The 21,914-nt window shown below is 54.5% G+C and overlaps 3 protein-coding genes across 3 annotated transcripts; 2 read left to right on the top strand and 1 right to left on the bottom strand.

Annotated features, from left to right (window-relative positions):
• Positions 1 to 711: 711 nt before the first annotated feature.
• CH63R_01297 (uncharacterized protein) lies at positions 712 to 1,653 on the top strand (the record flags this gene model as incomplete). The annotated part of the gene is made up of 1 exon (XM_018296272.1): positions 712 to 1,653. The coding sequence occupies one exon, from the start codon at positions 712 to 714 to the stop codon at positions 1,651 to 1,653; it is 942 nt and encodes a 313-aa protein (XP_018164634.1).
• Positions 1,654 to 2,418: 765 nt separating this feature from the next.
• On the top strand, positions 2,419 to 3,300 carry CH63R_01296 (uncharacterized protein; the record flags this gene model as incomplete). Its single annotated transcript, XM_018296271.1, has 1 exon — positions 2,419 to 3,300. One exon carries the CDS (start codon positions 2,419 to 2,421, stop codon positions 3,298 to 3,300), a length of 882 nt encoding a protein of 293 aa, XP_018164633.1.
• An 8,364-nt stretch (positions 3,301 to 11,664) lies between these two features.
• CH63R_01295 (CP2 transcription factor) lies at positions 11,665 to 13,912 on the bottom strand (the record flags this gene model as incomplete). The annotated part of the gene is made up of 2 exons (XM_018296270.1): positions 11,665 to 13,858; positions 13,905 to 13,912. 2 exons carry the CDS (start codon positions 13,910 to 13,912, stop codon positions 11,665 to 11,667), a joined length of 2,202 nt encoding a protein of 733 aa, XP_018164632.1.
• Positions 13,913 to 21,914: the final 8,002 nt, after the last annotated feature.

The raw sequence follows: 21,914 nt of genomic DNA, 5'->3' as shown, positions 1-21,914 counted from the left end.
GACGTGGTGGATGGACAGATAACCTCAGAGCGGAATGACGGTGAACATACGACAGAGGAATAGTGAGAAGATATTCATTAACTGGGCACAAAGTTCAGCTGAGTCTTCAAAACGGCGTTGAGCGCACATTTACTCCTGAAGGTCGGGAATGCCGATCATGTTGAAGACCGAGCCGACAAGCACGTTGCGTTTGTTGAACAGCAACCCACCTTAGCGAAGTAACTGAAGTCCATCGTCCACAAGGCCAATCAACCGACCGACCATCACTCCTACCAATAGACAAGGTTGCATCAAGACGAAGACGGTGTTTCTAGCACGTTAAAACGCCACCAAGACAGTGTTTGAAGGGAACTCAACTTCTGACATTGTGAATATGCAGCACTATACCGGCAACATTCATGTATCGCTTTGCCACCAGCAAACGGGCCTCACCCTTAACTCACTTCAGATCAACGCTTCGGGTACCTGCCTGATAGCCATAGCCACGTTGGCAGACAACGCTCGTTTGCGTTGAAAGCATTCAGGAGAAAAGCCCTTCTCTTGACCTGCCAACCCTAATCCAGGGTTTCCTAAAACCATTCCATACCTCCGTCATCCATCCATCTTCTCTCTTTCCGAATTTTATCGGTCTCTCTTCACTTCCAACGACTCACTTTTACGAGGAAAACCCCCAAAAAGTCATCAAAGACCAGACTCGTTACCATTTACACGATGGTCGACGCAACGCTCGCTTCCTCCATCGATATGACGGCCCTCTGTGACGCACTTCCGGACTCCACGACCACGAACCCTGCTGCCAAGGGACCCTCGTCCGTCCCGTACGAGATATTTCTCCAAATCATCGACGCCCTCGCCCAGCAGGTCGAGGAGAAGGTCGAGCCCGTTCTGTTCTGGCTCACCTGCTACCCGGCCGCGACAAACGACATCTTGGTGATGGACCAGGTCGACTACGCGGGCCTCGGCAACAAGGCGCCGCAGCGCCAACGGTGGCGTCTCCTCCGCAATGTCACGCGCATCGACCACAAGACCCGGGCCAAGATGCTCGAGACCCGCTTCCGCCCCGTCGGCATGGCCTTCATGGAGACCGGCTCCGACTTCTTCCGGACGGGCTGGATCTGCCCGGCCCGGGACATGTTTCTCCCCTTCGTCGGCGACCGCTACAAGGTCCCGAAGCTCAAGAAGACCTTGCTGTGGCCCAGCCGCTCGTCCCGTGCCGTCACCCAGTCGATCCAGCGCGTCCGCGTCTTCAAGACGGAGTTCTTCCGCTACAGCTTCGGCAAGGACGTGGAAATCCTCCTTGGCCTTCCCAACGTCAAGGAAATCTCGATCGACATGGGACAGATCGTCATCGTCAGAAACACCCCAAAGGCCAAGCGCCACGACCATGCGGCGGAGATGCCCATCGACCCCATGCTCTTCCCCGAACTGGTCATGTGGGAGATCCAGCACGGCAAGGAGATGAAGCTCATCTGGGAAGGGGCCAAGGCCAGAGGCGTTAGGATCCTGGCCTACAGCGGCAGTGGAGGGGCCAACTTGGACATTCTCGAGCTGTTCCACACAAAGAACGGTATCCGCATGAGATTCCTCGACCCGGTCTGCTACTGTTACGACGAGAACAATCCGGTCCTCCTGGCACAGGCTGCGAGTCTCTAGATCAGGGACATGGGCACGGGAATGGACGGTCTGTCCAGGTATTGGAGATACGGTTCTCGGTGGTCTCATTACCTATGTTTCCGTCCCCCGTATTGCCGTTGTTTACGAGTAGCGGCGGGAGACTTCGACTTGATTTGTGCTGGAAAACGGGGTCAAGGGCCTCTGGAACCATTCCACATTGGTTGTTGGCTTGCGCTTGAAGTCCTCACTTGACACAAGGTTTCGTGGAAGATGGGGCTTGGTTCAGGCGCGATGACGGGTAATTAGGCCAAAGGCTTTCGAAGCCAGGTACTAAATGAGATGTCATCTCGACACCCCACGGTTCCTCTGCGATTCTCACGGTGAACAGTATCGTGTTAAAACTCATTCGGCTCTGCTTCATGATCCACCCTCCCTCCATCTACTTCTTGTTCGGATACTGCTCCATTAGTGAGTGCTTTTTCGTTTGATCCTCCATCCTTCCCATCTCCAAGTTCCCTCATCCCAGCTTCCAAGCCCTCACACTTCCGTGCCAGAAACACTCTCCACTTGTGTATTCATCCGTATTCAATATACGTATCTATCCGTCAACCTGCCTCTCTGCCTCTTCCGTCGGAAGGAACGACAGAGCAGAGCCCTCACTCGTACCTTCCTTCCCAAAGTCTCGTCTGTTGAGACGTATAAAAAGATTTCCCTTCCTCTGGGGTTTCGTCCTCGCCTTCATCCACAAACAATCTACAATCTCATCGCCATCACCACAAGAAGAAAACCAGACCAACCGTGGCAATGGCCTCCGCCGACGCCATCGAGGCCACCAAAACCATGCAGCAGCCCCATCTGCAGCTAGCCGCCAAGAAGAAACGCCTTCAACTCTACTACGAGATCGTCCTCAACGTCATGGATTCCCTCATCGACAAGGCCGACGATCCGAACGTCAGCATCAGATGGTGGGTCGAGTACAAGTACGAACCCGCTACCAAGCTCTCCGTCGAGATGGACGACGCGGGCATGAAGCCTCTCAAGAAGCGCTTCAACAACATTCGCGCCATCTCCCAAGTTGACAGCAGAATCCGCCGTCTTGTCCACCGAAGATTCCCTCGCGTCCCCCTGCGAGAGGGTATGGTCCAAGGGAAGCCGCTCGCCCCCATCCGAGCTTGGATTCGGGCTGATAACGACCTTTTCATCCCCTCGTTCCTCACCGACCTCGGACAGAATGGGATCGCCTTCCATCAATCCCTCACCATGCCTACCCCAACAGGCTTTGAGTTCATCCAGCACATTGAGCAGATCTTTCTCATTGGCCTTGCTCTTATCTCAGACCGCACCCTTCAGGGCATTTACCGCCTGCCTAATCTGAAGGCTGTCACAGTTGACTGCTTGGATTTAATGCCAAAAGGCTTTGTCATGCATCCAGGAAAGCTCAACATTGACGGAGACGCCTTTCCTTTGCTTGCAGAGTGGCACAAGTCTTCACAAGCCTTCAATGAAATATGGACTCCATTCTTCCACTGCGGAGTCCACCTCTATGCTTGCATACGTGGTGCAAAGAAGAATCCTGTTGCTGAGCTGTTTCCTACTCGCAAAGGCATTCGCTTGCAATGCTTGCACCCAAACTGCACCTGCTGCAACTACAACAACCCCACAAGCAGCACCACTTCCCAAGGTTAAAGGAAGGTCTGGATGGGATGGCTACATGTGCGACTTGGATGGAAGCCGAACCTGGAGTTTCAGATGGAAGGGGACAGGTTCTGGGACTAGAGCTGAGAAGGAAGGTTGGCCTCCACATATCATCACTGCAGTACACAACTTGCTGCCTTTACAGCACCTCTTATGAGATTGTTGAGTCATTATTGGTCAAGATGTGCTTATTGAATGCTTGGTTTCTTTGATGTGTTGTTCTGGTTTGCACAAAAAGACTGAGCCTTGCTACGTCCCTTAGCACAGTAACAACTTTGGGTATGGTGGTATGGTTGACCCCAAGCCCTTGTAAACCTGAGAGTGAAACAGACGCTTGCTTTGCTCCCTCATACTGAGTTGGCACTGCCCCCCTCCCTCCTTTCTTATCTTTCCACTTTCTTTAAAAGCCAGCTTGAAGCCAGCTTGAAGTGAAAGCACCCAGAATCCGCGCTGCAAACCTCGTCGCCATCTCACAACGGCATCATATCCCAGGGGCGAAGAAGCACGCCGGCTTCATCCCCCGTCCCTTCGGCCGACGTGATCTTGATCTTGTCTCGGCTTACCCGAGACTCCAGCCGGACTCTCGAGATCAGAAAACATGGCCACCGCCTGCTTCCTGTTCGTGATCGGAGAAGAGAAAAAATCGCTCCAGCTCCCGCCAACTTCAGGTACCTCCCCACGAGGCCCGCAGCCCGGTCTTACTTCCACCCCGTACGGATATCCTCCTATTCGTCACCAAACCCCCCCCTTTTTTTTTTTGCGAGGGCAGTGTGTGTATTAGGCCCAGTTGTAGCCCAACGAAGCTCACTATCCCGTCCGCAAGTGACGCCCGCCTACTCGGAAAACCCCCTAATAACGAGAAGACGCCCCAGGCAGCGCCGTCACAGCCACGGTGTACCACAATGCGGATGGGTGAGCCGTCGGCGTGTGTCTCTGATTCTCGGAGCTGCAGGAGTGAGAGTAGGCAGGGAGACGCGGGCTCTGTTCGCCGCACGCAGCGTCGGGCTCGGCGCGTTCCGGGGAAGGGCGAAAACAGGCCACGAATGATGAATATGGTCACCGTAGATAGAGGACATACATGTCCGGATAATTATATGCCTCTTTTCTAACAAGATTACAAGGAATGATCGACACTCAGAGCTCCCAGAGGGGGGGGGGGGGGGGTTCTCTTCACATTATAGCAACGAAATGATAAAACCATCGAGAATCGTGAGGAGGATGGAGCGTGAACAAAGGGGTGCGTAGCTATCTCAGATGGGATGTCACGGAAACAGATGAGACGATAACTTACCCAAGTCAAATGCTTTGCGCTCGCTGTGATGAGATTGCCGCGCAAGGAGTCGCTGAACAACCCGCGCCCCCACCTTCCATCCTCATCCTCATCCTGTCGTCCGTTGTATGTTCTTGTCGTCCGGCAGCCAATGTCTTCTCCTCGGGACGAGTATCTTCCTCATTTAACATCATGATTGATACCAATCGTTCGTCTGGTTGACGCAAGAAAGGTCTTCCTTGAGCACTTCCTCACCTCACCCTTCCGATCGAAAATTCATCTCATTCCTCACCACCACCACCAGCATCAGAGAGCTTCGTTGTCCCTGGCGTCACCATAGTACATGCGGCCGCGGGGGAAATTAGCGACATCTGTGCTATACTGAACCGCCCGGTCGTTCTTCCTCATCTCACCCAACGAACTCCGATTCACCAGCAGGACCCCCTCTGACATGGCCCCATTCCGCGCGGTCAACTCTGTTCCGCAGAAGCACATGGTTACAAAGGAAGGTCCCCAGAACTCATTAGGGTCCACCTAGGAGAGTGAAGCGTTCGGTTATTCCAGGAATAATGAAAGGGAACAGCGTCTGGCATCGTAAGGAGCCGTCCCAGGAATCCGAGATTCCTCGTGATGGGTGATGGGTGATAGGAGTGCGGATACGCAGGCCGGATGCTAGATCGCAACAGACCCGGCGACGCCGGCAACCATGTCGGTGCAAAGTGAACGACCGACGCACCAACCGCATAGCCGTGCCGATTGGGAAACCTCTCGACAAAAAAAAATTGAAAAGAGATGGAACCTACCCAAGCCTATTTCCCCCCTCCTGTCTTCGCTCTCCATTCTCCCCATGGCGCTGTAGTGGCTTGACCGCCGCAGACATGATCTCCCCTCCTTGAGTGTCCTCGCAACGTACCATCGCCACGTCCATGTCACTAATCTCGTCTCCTTTCGTCCTTTATTTGTGCTGTCGTTGCTTTCTCGTGAAATCGTTCGTAGTCGTCGCGGTCAGAGGTGCCGCCGCGGTCGTGTCGAGCCAGTCGTCCTCTCCAAGAGTCGTCTCGTCATCCCAAATTCCCAAGGTCCTTTCGAAGACCGGGAACGATAACCGGGTATGTAGGCTCTTGTTGCGTCTCCGTATCAATCTTGGTCGTAGTCTTGGTCGTAATCTTCGTCAATAAAGCGTGCTGCTCAGTCCCATCCCACCCCCTTTTCCCCGTCTTTTCCACCTCTTTCACCGAAACCGTCCATCGCGCCCAACCGCCAAATACATCCATCTAGGCCATCAATTCCCATTGTCGTTCAAAACCCTCATATCGACTCATAATATTGTTTGTCGGCGATTTGTTCCACACCATTGTTATCGTCGCCGTTGTCATCTTTACCATCTCGCTTCTGGTAATCAGTCTCGTCATGCTAGGCTGCCATTTGAATCATCATCACAGAAAAACATCAGAAGACAGGTCGATCGAAAAAGGAAGATGAGGGCACCCATTGGATTAAATCACTTTCTCAACGACCCCGCCGCAGTCCCAGTTTGCCACGAGGTATGGGGGGGGACCGGGCAATGACGTACAGCCGATCCCGCCGATCACCATCGCCTCCTCTCACCTGAAAAGTAACCCTAACGGTCATCACCGTTCGTTTCAACTCATTCAAACTACCTCGAATACGTCTCTTACTTCTTCCCCAACGGTCTAAGATGGCCAAATGGACAGTTGTGTGTACATGGTTGAATAAAATGCTCAGAATTAGCTGATCGGGTATGGGTAGAGCAGCAAAACAGCAACAAACGTCAAGCAGAACGCAGCCTGGAAAATTCCAACAAGTAAGAAAGAGGAGAGAGGGGAGGGACACTTCCCCGCTTTCTCAGCTCCAAAAAGAAAAGAAAAAAAAAGGATATGCAGATCTTGTGCTCCTCTAGCCGCAAGCTTGCCGTCGTCATAAACCACGGAGGCAAAAAGCACTCAGTCTTCCCCCAAGGGATTCATTCTTTGACCTGTTGCCGAGGGAGGGCGTTGACAACGCTCCGTCGCTCGCATGCTTCTTCCGTCATCTCCCCCCTAGAGACCTGATCATGGGAACCCATCTCTCGCCCGCTCAAGCTCTCTCAGGGTCCGCCGATCCCCGCCCACTGAACGTGGCCACTCTCGCCGGTCATCTCGCCTCTCCTCAAGAGGCGAGCGATGCAAGAGCCAGGGGGGATCCAGGGAAACACCATATCACCTCTGGACCAGATACCACTCGGCACTATGGCAGACTCCCTCTCCCACCAAACCATGCCGATCATCCACTACTCATTGCTGCTTCTGCCGCCATATCACCTTCGCTTCCCGAATAAATAAGTGCGCAGACGCAGATCCAAACCAAAATCCCCCACCTGGTAGCCCTTTCAGGAGCTTTGAAAGCTTCAGGTGTCCTTGACTGATGCACGCCACAGGGAGAAAGATGCCACTCCCCGTCTGTGGATCGTGCAGGCGTCTCCCACGCGTAGCGGCGACTTACCGCCTCTCCTCCGTGTCCCCTCCTCTCCATTGACCAGTCAAAACGCTTGTTTCTGCTGTCTTCCACTGTTCTCTGGTGGTCTCTGGTGGTCTCAAGTCTCCTCAAGTCTCTTGTCCACTTCCTCTAGGGAAGGGCTGCGTAAGGGCAAGACTCAAGAGGCCCATGAACCCCGAAAGATCTCCATAGAGGTACTTTTTCACAGGATGGCTGGTAAATCACCAAGGATCGCCGTTTCGACGGTCGGTCGACGATGGGAACCTTTCTTCCAGCAGGACATGGGCCGGGGCGGTGCCGACAGGATTGTGAATGGGGAAAGAAAGTTCCGCAGCCCTAGGGCCCCTCACCTACCTGCGTACTCGCCATCGAGTCTCACATCTGCTAGTTCGCTCCTTTGCTCAACCCCAGGTGACAGGCCCTGCATGAGAATGGTCGCAGAAAGGAGGGACACCGTGGAAGATCTCCGATGTAGTGACTGTCTCGAGACTGCCATATCAGGAAATCAACAAGCCGTTTATGCCATCGCGATTGGCTCACTGTCGACATCCCCAGTGGGAAGACAAGCATGCCTTCCCTTCCGCTACCAGACAAAAGGGGCCCGATTCCTGTTCGCGGTGGCTGGAGAAGAGCTAGAGGAGGGGGGTGAGGGGTGAACGAGGAAATGGAGATAACGAGAAGGGAAAAAGAGGAGGCTACTCGGCTCGGTGCTGCTTCGCAGAAGAAAGAGCCATCATAGAAAGAAGAGATGAGGACGATGTCACAATCTGCCCATCATCAGTACCGACAGAACAGCACCAGGGAACCTGACTTTCCTCGGGGTGCCGCCGCTTCTTATCCTCTCGACCTTGTGACGAGAGGATCCCATGTCTCTGGGCTGGAGGGCGTCGTCCCTCTTCTGATGGGACCCCCTCCACCATACCCTCCCGAGGCCCTATGCCCCCGTCCCCTCGTGGCAACCCCCCTCTCCTCGGCGATCCCAGGAGTCTGGAATCCGTGTAAGGGCCTGGCTGCCCAATTAGCTGCGCTGTTCCTGGCTTGATAGAGAGTGACTTCCTCTAAAGAGACCCCAGGAAACACTTTAGCCCCTGGGCGCCCGGATGCTGCTGACGGGCTGCACGAGCCCACGCATGCATTTCTCCTGATCTGTGGCGAGTGCATACAGGTATGAGGGCTAGAGCCAGTCAGACCTCGTACTTCTCCCACACATCTTGCCAATGCTCCAAGGGAGCGGCAATGACTGTCTGCTTCGGGCATTCACTCAGCCACTTCAGCCACGCAAGTTTCCACTCATAGTCGGACCCGCCCTCAATGCCTCACGTAGCAAGTGATCGACGACGTCCACGCCCGTGTAGCGCCGGAGATGGAAGCCAACCATTGCCTCAACCCGCTGGCTCGCTAACCTTAATTGTCCTATGCGAAGGAGGGGGGTAACTGAACCCTTGGCCAGCTGAGGTCTTGAAGTCCGGAACGTCCTAACTCGCTGTTTCCCCTGAAGATAGTGGCGAGCTTGAATGGTTAGCTTGTGATGATCTCCTCCTTGTGGTGGGGTGTATGTGCAAAGATTCGCTATTATCTCATCAAGCTGTCGGTGGCACCAAACCTGTGGCTGGTGGCAACGCAATCGTGGCACATCTGGTCTCGACGTAGACTCGGAGAGGTCATTCGGAGTCCAACAGGTGAGGCCCTCCTTTTCTCTGCATGATGCACTGCCGGAGCACTTCTGCGTGCAGCAGAACACATCAGAAGAAAGTAATGAGGCCGTCCACCCAAGGAACAGGACAGAGGTCCCCCTCTGCTGTTCCCTGGGTCTCCGCGATCCCGTCACCTGTGATCAACGCCTGTATGTCCGTATCGGGAATGACAGTTGAGCCACCAACAAGAGACAAACGGTTCCAGTCTCCTCGTATCTTGGGCCATTCAAGCCCCTCTCCGCCACACAGGGAGTCGATGCTGCGCTGTGGCGAGTGTCTCTTCTCCACCGGCTCTGGTCTCCTCAATCCCGTCATGTATCGGTACATGAGGTAGTCTGCAAGCCCTGCGCTTTCGACTCCACCCCCGTAGACTTTCAATCATGTCCTCGTGCCGCTCTTTGCATGATGCACATGTATGTACTCGCAAGATGCCCCCATGTACTGTAGCTACGCTCAGGCACAGGGCCCCGACTGACTCCCACGACCTGTGGTCAATCTGGCTCCGGTATGATATCCTCTCGTGCTGTGTAGTGCAATAGATATTGCAAAGATGCTTGACTCATCTTCGAGGCTGGCTGGTTCTCTATCGAATTTGTGACATGTCTTTGTTGTCCAATAGGCCCCAGAGTTGCATTCGATGAAGTTGGAGAGGTTCTCATAGCCGCAAAGGAACTTACACAGTAGGTCACATTCTGCAATAGCGGCTGTTGTCTAAACCCCCCCCCCCCCCGGAATTCCCCGCACACGGCCTCTCCAAAATGACGAACAGTCCTTCCGGACCATTCTACGTATCCATCCGTACTTGTCACATTATCAAGGCACACTCCGTGAGGTGCAGTGGCTGCACAGCCATTGTGGCACCACTTGTGGCTTTGGGACCTGTGGGTTGTCTGCCTGTACAGAGGTACATTCATTAGAATGACCGGAATCGAGAGAGGATGACGGATCGTCGGAGGAAACGCCCGGAAACGAGCAGACAACAAAGTCCATGGAGCATCCAGATCCTGCAACGCGCAAGCACTCGCCACACTGCCAGTGGCTTGCCGTGCTTGCCCGACTGATTTGTAGTGGGACGGATGCCGATCGCTGTGGCTTGACGTACAGCATCGCGAGGGTAGTGACTGGGCGGCCTCCCTGGGTGACTGTAACTGATACCGCCGCAAGAGTGGTACGGAACCGCCGGAATCCGGCCGTCTTCGTGCCTCTGTCGAGTAGCGGATCGGGTGAAAGTCCGGCAACGGTCCGTCATTCGTCAGCCGGCTGGCTGCCAACCGAACGGGCCAGATGGAGGAGGATGGGGACCCATCGCCGTCTTTCACGAGTGGAAATCGCACGAATCCCCAGCCCAGGGCACAGAGTAGCAACGTGATTGGTCTCGTGAGCCACCTTCCTGTAGCCCCCCCCGCCGATCTAGTGAACAGAGGCTTGTCCAACACCCTTCGGGAGCACAAAGACGCCCCAGACCCCATTCTTTCGGCCCGGCGCCGCGTCAAGGCGTTCGAACGGTTCCTCTAGCGGCACTATGGTGAGACGGATCAGATGGACACGTTGTGTGGCTGGAGAGTGACGGCCGCCATCCTTCAACCCTATCGAACCTCTCTCTCTCTCGGATAACACCAGATCCAACCGTCCCAAAATTCGGAACCGGCCTGGGGTTGAGCGAGCGGTGTACTCCTTCATCTTCTCCGTTGTTGGATCTGTAACGACCAAATTTAATATATCGTAGACCCGCGAAGACAGAGGTCTAGACCGCCAAAGGAGCTAGTCAAGGTGCCTGTCGCAAGCCGTTTCAACGCTGCCCAAGTGGCTCCTGTCATCGAAATGAGCACTCTCCACGCGAGATTAGCAACGACACGACCTGCCTCCAATCATCGTGCCCGACGCCGTCGATAGTGCTCCTTGGTGTTCTGGTCCGAGGTCATCCATCACTGTTATATGTAAGCTTGGTGTGGAACCGTCATGAGAGCTCAACCAAACAAGTGTCTTGCGCGATTCCGTGTCCGATTCCGTTGTCGTCATTGACATCCACTCGATGCAAGCGCAAAGAGATTGCAGCGAGGTTATGCAAAAAAAAAAAAAAAAAAAAAAAGGAGAAAAAAAAAGTGTTAAGAATTCTGGTTCCTGGATGGTCCGTAGACCACAGGAATCAGTGGGTATGTTGCTACGGTATAAACGACAGTGCATGCAATGCAGGGGCCATTTTGTCTATCAGTCGTGCTTCTTCCTCTTTGGTGCTTGCACTGCTTCGTCAATCAGCGCCAGCAGCCTCTGACCGGAAAGAGGAAGCCAAAGTACATTGGTAGTCCGTTGAACAAAAGAAAAGCAAAGTGTTAATGACCAAGCTGTATGGGGAGAGAATGGTCGCTGCGAGAAAAGAAATAATAACAGGGAAGCCGTATCGTGGACTATTGACAGGTTCGAAGAGCCATGGGAATCCAAATAGAACCGACTATCGTTTCCCCCTTCCAACCTTGTTCCCACCATCATGTTTTCTTCACTTGGCCTCGCCATTCCAACAGACCTTTCGAGTGGTGCCTAGTATCCACTTTTACGAGGGGCGGGATATCTTGTGTGTTTTGCTGCTACGATTGCCCAATGTGACCAGATCTAAATGCCCAAATCATAATTCCGCCCCACGTCATGTGTGTGTGGCCAGAAGCGTTGAAAAGAAGAAGCAGCCCATCCAGGGACTTGGTATCTCAAAATCAACAACGCCAACGGAGCGATATCCAACCATGCGTGTGCGTGTGCGTGTGCGTGTGTGTATGTGTGGTGTGTCGCCCGTGTCGCCCGTATCCCCGTGGCCTACCCGGCAACAAGTATCAAAATCCCGTCTAAATCCGAATCCGATCGAAGTTTGTTGTTTGAAGTAGAGATGAATCCAATTATGTGGTATTAAAATTTGAGGCGCAATTCATAACTGCCTTGCGTCGATGAATGGTCCATTGCATCACCCTCGTTGGGATCGACGGCCATGTCCCATTCGCGTTTGGGCTGGACCGAATCGTCGTGTGTGACCTCCTTGATTTCAAGCATCATGTCCTGGCCTTCTCTTAGCTCTTGGATGACATCGTCATCCATTTCGACCTCGAGCCCGCGATCAAGGACATGGACAGTTCGCAAAACCCTGGACGGATCAAGGTTCCATTTAACGGCCAAACGGTAGTTGAAGTCCTTCAAGCTCCTCTGGGCTAGGTATATCGCGCGGTAGTACTCCCGCCTCTCCGGCTCGGATGCATCGGGCCGAATGACATAAAAGCAGGCGGCAGGCCTCGCCACGCGCTCAGGAGGCGGACGGTAGGATGGGTCCACGCCCAGAGCTTCGATCCAGCCGCTCAAGTTGCCAGCATCGTCCGTCTTGGTGACCTTCGTTGGCTGATCCGAGCCTTGTCGGGAAGCAGGCTCTCCCGAGCCTTCGCCGTCGAAACCCGACCACTGCCGGTTGGGTACTGCCGAAGCTTGAGAAGCCAGAGACAGAGAGCTTGGGGAAGGCGAAACCAGGGACGAGCCAGCGACGGAGCTACGGCCACTTCGTGCCTGCCACGCGGGACCCTCACGGGATTCGATTTTGGTGAGGTCCGTCTGCTCTCCAGGGAGTGAAACAGGGTGGAGGTCGGGGTCGTCGAGGTCTTCGCCGCGTAAGTAGAGTATGCTGACGGGCCGGGTGCTGGTGAACATGTCCTGCAGTGTCTGGAGCTTGAAGTGCAAGTCCTCTTCTAGAGGAGGGCGAGCCCCTCCGCCGGCTGAGCTGGTTGAGGACATGGACCATGTTCTCTTGTGTTTCTGCACCTTGCCGGGCCGTTGGTCAGCGCCCTTGACTTGGGCCGTGGCAGTGGACCTCTTGCGCTTCCCAAAGTCCTTCATGCCACTCTCCGCTTGCGCAATCTGCTGCTTCAACTTGTCGATAGTCTTCTTCACATGGGCCACGTCGTTGGAGAGCTTTCGTTCGGCGCCGTGGTCACGGAACAGTTTGACCTTGCAGAAGCAGATCTCGGGGTTGGCGTCCGCGGCTGGCTGCGCGGGATCCGGAGGAAATGTGCTGGTCTTGGCACACAGCCTGACAGGAATCCCCTTGACTCCCTTGGAGTGGCTGAAGTCGGTGGACAGGAAGTTGAAGCGAACGGCGATGTTGCACTCGGGGGCGCCGTTGATACCGGGGGTCCAGACAACCGAAAAGCCGTCAAAAGAGGCCGACTCCAACTCGACGCGTGTCCTCTTGTCATCACCCTCGGTCGGCTGCCCCGCTTCGACATACTCCACGGCCTGTAATTTTCCGCCCCTTTGGTGGGCTTCATTCGTGCCTCTACCCTCCTTCCACAAGGCCCAACAAACACCGGGTTTCTGTCGTTGTTGCTCGTCTTCAAAGGAGATGCGGACAAAGGTGCGGAATCTGGTGCCTGGTGCCACAGGCATCGTTGCGTTGGTGTCGATGATGGAGAGAGAGTACGCTTGGCCCTTGTTGAGGTACGTCACGGGGATCTCATCCGCGTGTTTGATCATGGCAGTAGGGGCGTTGAGAGTCGCGTGGAAACGGAACTTTTCGGCAGACGGTGGGAGTGCTACGGCCATGGGCATCCCTCCAATTTGCCGTCCCTGGAAACCCATCATGGGTGAGTTGTGAAAGGCGCTGTCAATGGAAGCCATGCGCTCTTCAGACGGATCGGAGTTCATCGGCGACCCATCTTGCTCCATGGTTTCGTAGCCGGTGTCTTGGTGCACAAATGAAGAAGGCGCAAACGATTGCTGAGGCGCGGGAGGCTGAATGAACGGGTTGAAGGGTTGTTGGAACTGCTGAGGATGCATTCCTTGGTGGTACCCAGCTAGGTCCATCATGGGATGTCCAGAGTTCATGGCGCCGTCCGACGTGGGCATCGATAAGGGGGTCCCAAGGCCCATACCGAGTCCCAGCGTTGGCGTGTGCAGGTCGCCGGCTTGCGGGTGGTAGATGGTATTGGTGCCTCCTGGGGTTGGAGTGTAGTAGCCGGGCGGCGCATTGGCGAAGCTGGTAAAGGAGAAAGAGTTTGGATCTAGCAAAGACGGGGTGAATCTCCAAGGCTCATTCGTGGCTCTGGGTGTCGGGTCTTGGTCCCTGAAAGCTTCATGACTGAGGCTGTGGCTTCTGCGGGAAGTCTAACGTTAGCATCTTGAGTCGGACAAGTAAAAAAAAAGTAAGAAAGCTTCGCTCATGGTTGCTTTCGTGGCTGGGCGTGCGTTCGTGATCGGCCCACGTGCGAGCACCCCCCATTTCTGCCTGCTGAACTCATCCTGGCGAGTGTGACCGGGTGCGATGCCACAATGACCACAGAGGAGAAGAATAAAACTCGACGGCCAGCCACAGCCACCCACCGCCGAAACCTCACGACAGGATCACTACTGACCTTTCTTGGACTCCCGGAATGGACGGGACAATGGCGGTATGGTCTACAGCAGCGCTTTGAGCGTCGGCCGGCCCGGTGGTCGTAACAGCTACCTCGGGGAACTGCCTTCGAAAGGTGGCCAGCAGTTCATCGCCGGGTTTTTGGGCGCTCGTTCTATGAAGGGGCACACGAGTCAGCAAAAGTCCGAGGCAGGCGCAAAAAGGTTTCGAGATGGTGCAACGACGCGCATTTTGTGCGGGGAGACGGGTCGCACCGGCTATTTTTGTCGGCGCATTGAAGAAAGGGGCATGGCATGGACTTGCCTTTGGCGAAACATTTTGGACGGCAGCAAAATATGCGTGCTGCCAGGCGACAGCGGTTCCGGAATAGTGTTCAACAGTAGTGGGTGGGCAGTCTCTCCCAACTGATTGCAGTATCCTTCTGGCGAGCGAGTGCAAACTCAAAATCCTCGCCGTCTTTTGTTGCTCACTTGCAGCGCCTCTGGTGGGTTGCTAGTCGTGGTTCCAGCTGTTTAGGTCTCGGCCTTTCTCAACGAGCGTAGGTCAGGTGGGGGAAAGCCGGGTTGGCGCCTCATAGAGGGGTGGGATAAAGAACGAATGAATAGGTCGGAAAGGCGTAACACAACGGTTGCAAGTGAGTTCTCGTGGGAAATCAGCGCCTCAAGTGGTGATGGGCAGCGTCAGATGGCTGCTAGCTTAAAGGGTCAAAACACTGCAGGTCGAAGAGAAGGCCTGGTCCGGTATGACGTTCGTGGGGGAGAGAGCGGTATATTAGAGGGCGCAGTGGGGACGCGATATGTACGTGTGTGAAGCAAAGTGGGCAGACCAGGATGCAGCGGAGCAACGATGGCCTAGATGCGCCGTAAGCGTTTCTGTCGATGTCGGGTCTGCTTTCGCAAAAAGACGGAGCCTGCGGATGTAGCGGCTTTGGTCAAGAGTCGCGCGAGGGAATGCGAAAACAATGGTTGACAAGAGTCATATGCGCACGACCGAGGTAGCGACGCAGCTGGTGTAGGATGATTCGCCGGCGGCGTCGGGATCCCGTTGTGCGATCCGAGTGCGCGTGGTCGTTTCTGGTGGACTGCCCTGCTTGCCTGGTGGTGAGGTGAGTGTGAGCTGAGTGGTCAACGTTCAGAAGGCGCGTGAGAATGGGCGATATCTAAACCCAGGGAATTATGAGGCAAGAGTAAAGAGGAGGGTGGCTGGAGGTCGGGACAGATAATCCAAGAGAGGCGTAAAGATTCCAAGGGAAGAGGGAATGAATGGGATGAGCGGTATCTAATGTATGAACGTGTGCGTGCGTGTGTGTATGCGCGCTTGTAGCTTGGAGACAGAAGGTCAGGTAAGGATGGTGTGTATGTGTGCGCGCGGGGGGGTGAAGTGCGGTGCTATTTGGGCTGGGTCGTGGGTATGGGTACCTCTGATGGGTATGGGTATGGGTCGTGGTATTGGGTCTGGGACCTCCTTGGAGAGAAGAATGGGGCCTTGGGTTGCGACGATATGGGCAAGGGGTGTGTGGGATATGGCTATGGGTGTTGGGTTTGTTGGAGATGGGCAATGGGTCGGTCTTGGTGTACGATGTATTCGTACACAAGGATGCTCGGGGTCGGGGTACCTTACGATGTGCTTCGCTACCTGGGGAACGCAGTCAGGTAGTCGGGGTACGTACTCTTTCTCTCTCCGTGTTTTTCGCTCTTCACAGGGCGGTGGAAGTGAGGTGAGTGAGGTGAGTAAGGTGAGGTGTGGTGTGGTGCGGTGTGTGAGCTAAGGTAGCTGGGCCGAGAGACACCCGCACTGAAGGAGATGGACAGGTGTTTGGCCGGCTGGCTTGCTGGCTAAATGAATCGAGTTGGAGAAAATGGGAGTAAGAGAGGAGGAGGGGGAGGAGCGGAAGAAGAAGAAGAAGAATGAGGAGAAATGTGTCGGCAAATATGGGAAGGATTTCGTAGTGGGGGTTTCGATGGGAGTAAATAGGCAGGCGGAGGGGGAAGCGAAAGAGCTGAGCAGCAAAGTAATGCAGAGCTGAGCGAGCATGCGGTGCTGTGGAGAGGAGAGAGCACCGGAAGGCAGAGGGCGGTAAAAATAAAAAATAAAAAAGGTTGTAGATAATGCGAGTGAGGGAGGAGGTGATCGAGGGCCAACTGAGTCGAGTCGGGCAAGAAGACGCAAGTACGATGTAGAGTCGGTAGATTCGGGTATCGAAGATGGTCCTTCGCCCTGGGTGACGGGTATCTATACCGTGAGGTGAAGAAAGCGGACAGGAAGACGATGTGTATGAATGGATGTGTGAGGTCGGTCTGCTGGTGCATGTTCTGGTGCTGCCGCGCATCTACCCAGGTAGGCTAAGGAGAAAGAAGTTAGGTCAAGCAGAAAGGGAGGTCACATATACCCGGGTCGACAGCGCGATTTGCAAGCAGTCCGAGGTTCCAGTACTTAGGCACTTGCGAGGTCAGGACTGGACTGCATGCACATGAGGGCTGTTGTTCCCTCTGCTTCTCTTCTAGCGGTACGGTGGTCTGTACTGTGACTGCTGCTGTCGTGTGTGCGTGTGGACAGGGACAACCCTTGCTCTTCGGCCGCTTCCTCCACTCGCTCTTGCCCTCCACATCGTCTCTCTCCTCCTCTCCCTTGTCAGGCCGACTTCCCACCTCGAGAAATAATTGTTAGAGCGCGACCATGAACTTTGTCACACTCCACACACTGATCCTCCCTCATACCCCCCCCCCCCTCCACATCAGGATGAGATGTGTCGACAAGGCTGTTTTACACAAACGCCCTCCGTGCACATCTACTACACCCAGAAAGAAGACGGCAACCATCCCCTCGCGCAAAGTACCAAAGTATGGATACGTACCGAGCATCATTTACACTACTCATATTCAGACGTGAGAAGATGGGAAGAGGGAGGTGAGTCGACGCCGCCAAACCTTTTCTCCACGACTCGCAGTCTATCGGTTGCATCACAATCCGTCGGTGAGGTCAGTTCGACTGGGTTTCTTGCTCTGCGATGTACGTCTTCGATGCCTGTGTGATGGACGTTCGTGGTCTGCTGTAGAGGTAGGTACCCATAGTCGCCCTCATTGGTGTCCTGGTGTAAGGCAGGGACGGCAACTCATCGCCGCCAGTCAAGCCCGGCCCAGCCCGGCGCGAGTCGAGTGTGGCGACCTCAATCATGGCTCACACTTTGCGTCCTCCAGTGTACTGCTTTCTTTTTCCTAAGACGAGTGGGCACATCGCACCGTCGTTCTTCTCTACCCAGCCGCCCTACACGTACGAATACTCTGCCCTTCCCTGCACGGACACCCGGCGCTTCTTCTAACTTCAGTAGACTCGGGGCACAGAGATTCGGAGAGTGGGGGACATACAGGGGAATATGGGCACACTACCTAATCCATGGCGACGTAGCTGGCTGTGGCGGCGGTGCCCTTCGGCTGACAACGTTCTGACAGAGCGGGACAGGAGGAGGCCGCTGCGGACTCGGAGGGGTTGCGAGAAAGGGTCAGATAATCGCTGCGTAAGAAAGGTGAGAGCAAACCCGCTCGCGAGATGACTCTGCATACCAGACCCATGCCTCTTTTCTGAAGCTGCACTAACACTACTACCTGGTGCTCGGGATCTATTCCCTTCCGGCTCCCAGCAAACGGAACTGGTCAGGCCTGACTCCCTTCTCTTCTCGTCTCTTCTGCCACTTCTGCGCTGCACCATCTTTGAGACCGACTCTCGACGTCGTTGCCGTGTGTCCCGCCCGCTCTTGGCCGGCAAGCGAGACGATAGTGCACTCACTGCCTGACTGCCTACCTACCTGTCTAGGCTGCCTAGGTAGGTAGGTAGATATGTATCTGCACGTTTACTGCATAGCTTTGCCGGAATTGGACAGTTGGTGGCAGATGACACAATTGGAGAGGGGGACGGAGACTAAGAGGCAGACACGGATAATGGTCGCCGAAGATTTGGGTTGGTGGTGGCCTGTAAGTCGACATGCCTGCCTCAATTGGATTGTGTATTCTGCCCCTTCCCATCATTCTTTATTGGCGTCAAGTACGGCGCCGAGTTGCTGTCTGTGCTCTGTCATCTGTGCCTACCATTCGAGTTTCGACGACGGGATTGGACAAGAAGGCTTCGTACCTGCTTACTGCTACGACATGGCAGGTGCACGATGACAGATATGTTGTCGAAACTCTAATGGAGATATGGAAAAAAAATCATCACGGTCCACGAAACCCTCGTAACAGCGTCTTCAACACGCCTGGAATGGTATGTAAGGTGATGGTCCACGCGCCCTTGCCTGTCTTACCTACCTACCTATCCGCACCTTACCTTAGCCAACCTGCCTGGCCGACCTGGCCTGGCCTGCCCTTGCCATCGTCTATCGTATCTGTGAGCGTTCGTCCTCGACTCATATCATCCTTCGTCTGCCCTAGGGCCCTTCACTTCCTCCGCCAGTTTTGTTTTCCTTTTCTTCACTACCCGTCCACCCTTGTCGATCTGATATCAGTTCCGCGCCATGCATGTTTGCGGTTTCCCGATCTTCTCTTTGGCATTTCTGCCGTACTCCCATCTCTCCCATCTCTCCCGAATCCCTTGCCTATTGCCTATTGCCTATTGCCTATTGCCCGGGCATTGCCATGTTCTCTAGCCCGCTGGCCTCAGTCCACCAACCCTCTGACCGGCACCGCGCGATGTGGGTTGGGTGGTGGGTATCGTCTGATTAAGCTGTTGCGTCCTGGATCGGTTCTTTCATGCCCCATCGCGCTTCTGGCAGGCAGATATTCCTTACTCCGACGCCGCCAGGAGAGAAGACTCATCAACCTTACAGCTAGCCGCCGGAGCATTGTACAACTTCATCTCGCGCTCTTTTTTTTTTTTTTTTTTTGTGCATTCAGTCTTTCTTTGCACATCAATGGTTGTTCCATAAACCTTGAGTTCCCCTAATATTCGGCATAAGCTTCACTTGAATTAAAGCCGCGTCCTGCCAATCAACTACTGGCTACTCTACGGACACCATACTTGCAATTAATTACCCTTCTTTGCTTTTCCCTCCATCTTCCACGCCACGCGAGATGATTCATTAGCCCCTGTTCTTCATCGGCCGAGGTTTACGATACATGTTAAGAGGAGGCCTTGTACATTTGCTCCCATTAGCAAATGAGAGCACGATGCCTTTTTTCTTCCCTCAAACCGGGGTTCGGCCCTGCAACTGTCAAAACTGCACCGAGACAACCAACAGCAAGCCGCCGATTTTCGACCTGCTTCGACTGCATTGACAATGTCTCGCTTCCGCACTATCAGCCTACAATGGCTCCGAGGCGTCCGCTAGCAACCTACTCTGTGCCGAGCAGCTCAGGTGCCTTTCCGCATCGAATGGACCGAGGCAGCGAGCATTGCAAGAGAAAGAAAGAAAAAAAACATGATCGACAATTGGCACAGAAAGAACAGCAGCTTTTCCACGGCTACGTGCGGAGCATCCGAGTATGTACTCTGCATCGCGACTTGCAATTCTATACAAGCCCGATCTACATGCGCCAGAAAAGACCCCTGGACCCTTGGGCCGTGTGGCTGTGCAATCTCCGTTTTGCCCCCACATCGAACCTCGAAGCGCCCTGAACGAGGTGTAGAAGCTACCAAAAGTCAAGCCATGTACGGATTCGCCCGAACGGCCAGTGTCCGAGGGCAGAGTCTTCTGGGTCATTTGACGGATTCGAGGATACACCGAGACGGTCATGCCCGATTACATGGTGAATGCCAATAGGGGCCACCGCGCCTCTGACGGTTGGTTGGCCTCGCACGCCGCACTGCCTGGACGCTAGGGGTAGCCGACATGCTCGTCTGAGCATGATGCCGACATACGGGACTTAGCCAGGCGGGGGGCTGCCGACAATGGGAACATTCATGCTCATCATCCAGTCGATCATCGCAGCAACGGCTAGGTCAGCCGACGGCTGGGAGCTGGATCTCGTCGGCAACGACTGAAGCCCAATGTCGTCGATGACTAATTGGTCTTAAATCTCACAACACTGGGCTCGTGGGCTGCCATAGGGTTCGTTGCAGGCAGGGAGGCGCACGCGCATTCGCACTCTTTCGACCTACATCCAAAGTTGCATATAGTGCAATTTATCATCGCGGTTGTCTGTCAAATACTCGACATTTCAACCCCACCTCTTCTAGATGTGCCGACCTCGGTCATCTACAACTTGGCCATTCTGCTACTACTCTGGTCCAGGACAGGTCAACCCGACCATTACACAGCAACACATTGCTTACTCCATATGGCGCTGGCGGTGTGTCGAAAACGTTTATCTTAGTCTGACGCGCCGTTGTTGCCATTGTCACTGTCATTGCTATCCGCACCGGTCTCGGCACGTGGCGTGGCTCCCGTCCCAACCAGACGCCCACCCATTGGCACAACTAAATTCCCAAAACGACGAGCAGTCCACGGCAACGTGGTTTTCGTCGCGCCTCTTTTTCGGCTAGTCCATGCTTGAAGGGGGTGCAATCTCCGTGGTATCGATTGTCAGGGCGCTTGCATCCCGTCCCGCAGAGAACCGCTCAACCGCCATTTCCGCCTTTGGCTGTGTGGGATGATTTTATGCATAGGGAGATGACCGATAATTCTTGAAATTCTCTGCAGCATCAAAGGTCCAATCCAAGGTGCTCCATGCCTAGCGCAAGTTGTCTAATGTGCTAAGACGCCTTTGCAGCAAGCGAGACAGAAGGTCTTCACTCGGTTATCCGAGCCAGCGGGCTCACCCTCATGGTTATTAAGGAGTTCAACTGGACCTGCTTGCATCCGCGTCAAGAGGAAGAAGATCTACTGTCGAAGCGGGCTTAAGCGACAGCTGGCCACGGCCTTTCCCAGCACGTTCCAATGGTTCGGTGGAGGCACCTGGGTCCGACTTGGATTTTGACAGGTGCCCCTGCAGAATGGAATCGCCGAGCTGACGATTCGTTCTGGACGCCGGCCCAGCTCGAGAAGACTCCTCCAAAGCGCCGTGGCCACCCTAAAGAAAAATAATCACCAGGGCCACGAGGCTTAGGCACCATCAGCAGCAGCCTCATGATGATCTCGACTTGGACACAAGGGTCCAGACCGTCTCATATCAATTCGGACCCCATGGCTGGGCACGCGTTTCGCGTGGCCGAGATTGTTAATAAATTACTCAGGATGAGGCGGGGATGTTAGAGAGGAGAAATTCTGACGTCATGCCGACCTCGACGAACCTCCTTACCGACTAACCCATGTCGAAAATTCGAAGCTTCGTCTACAGACTGCAAAACCCGCCGCGCGAGAGGGTTTGATTAGCAGGCAGCTAATATCATCCTCCTCCGAGGGCTTTGCGGGGTTCTAATTGCTGGGCCGCGAGTGCGTGTGACAAGATGAGACCGACCAGGGCGGTATCGAAATAGAACACCTGGACTCGGAGGAAGAAAATGGAGTGGCAGTTCATCCCAGGACTCGGCTCATCTTGACATGAGAGCGCAGGCCAATCAGAGCAATCGCAGCAGTCCCTTTGTCATCAACCTCGACAACGGTCGCTTCTGGGCGATGACGCCCTGTCGGACGTTCATCCGGAGCTGAGAAGCGAATCAGATAGCGGCGTGAGATTGTAACCTCGGGACGCAAATAATAAGTGCTTCAACACTAGGGAGTGCTGGTGGGGTTGAAGCACCAAAAGGATAAATACCTACCACGAGGCATCAAACTGCAAACACACGACACAGCAAAATGTGTTCAGCATGACAAAGATTCTAGTTGTACTCCATTTGCAGC

This window comes from Colletotrichum higginsianum, chromosome 1 (genome assembly GCF_001672515.1).
Source record: "Colletotrichum higginsianum IMI 349063 chromosome 1, whole genome shotgun sequence".
NCBI lineage: Eukaryota > Fungi > Ascomycota > Sordariomycetes > Glomerellales > Glomerellaceae > Colletotrichum > Colletotrichum higginsianum.
The sequence above is the reverse complement of the archived record's forward strand: the minus strand, read 5'-3'. Positions and strand labels throughout refer to the sequence as shown.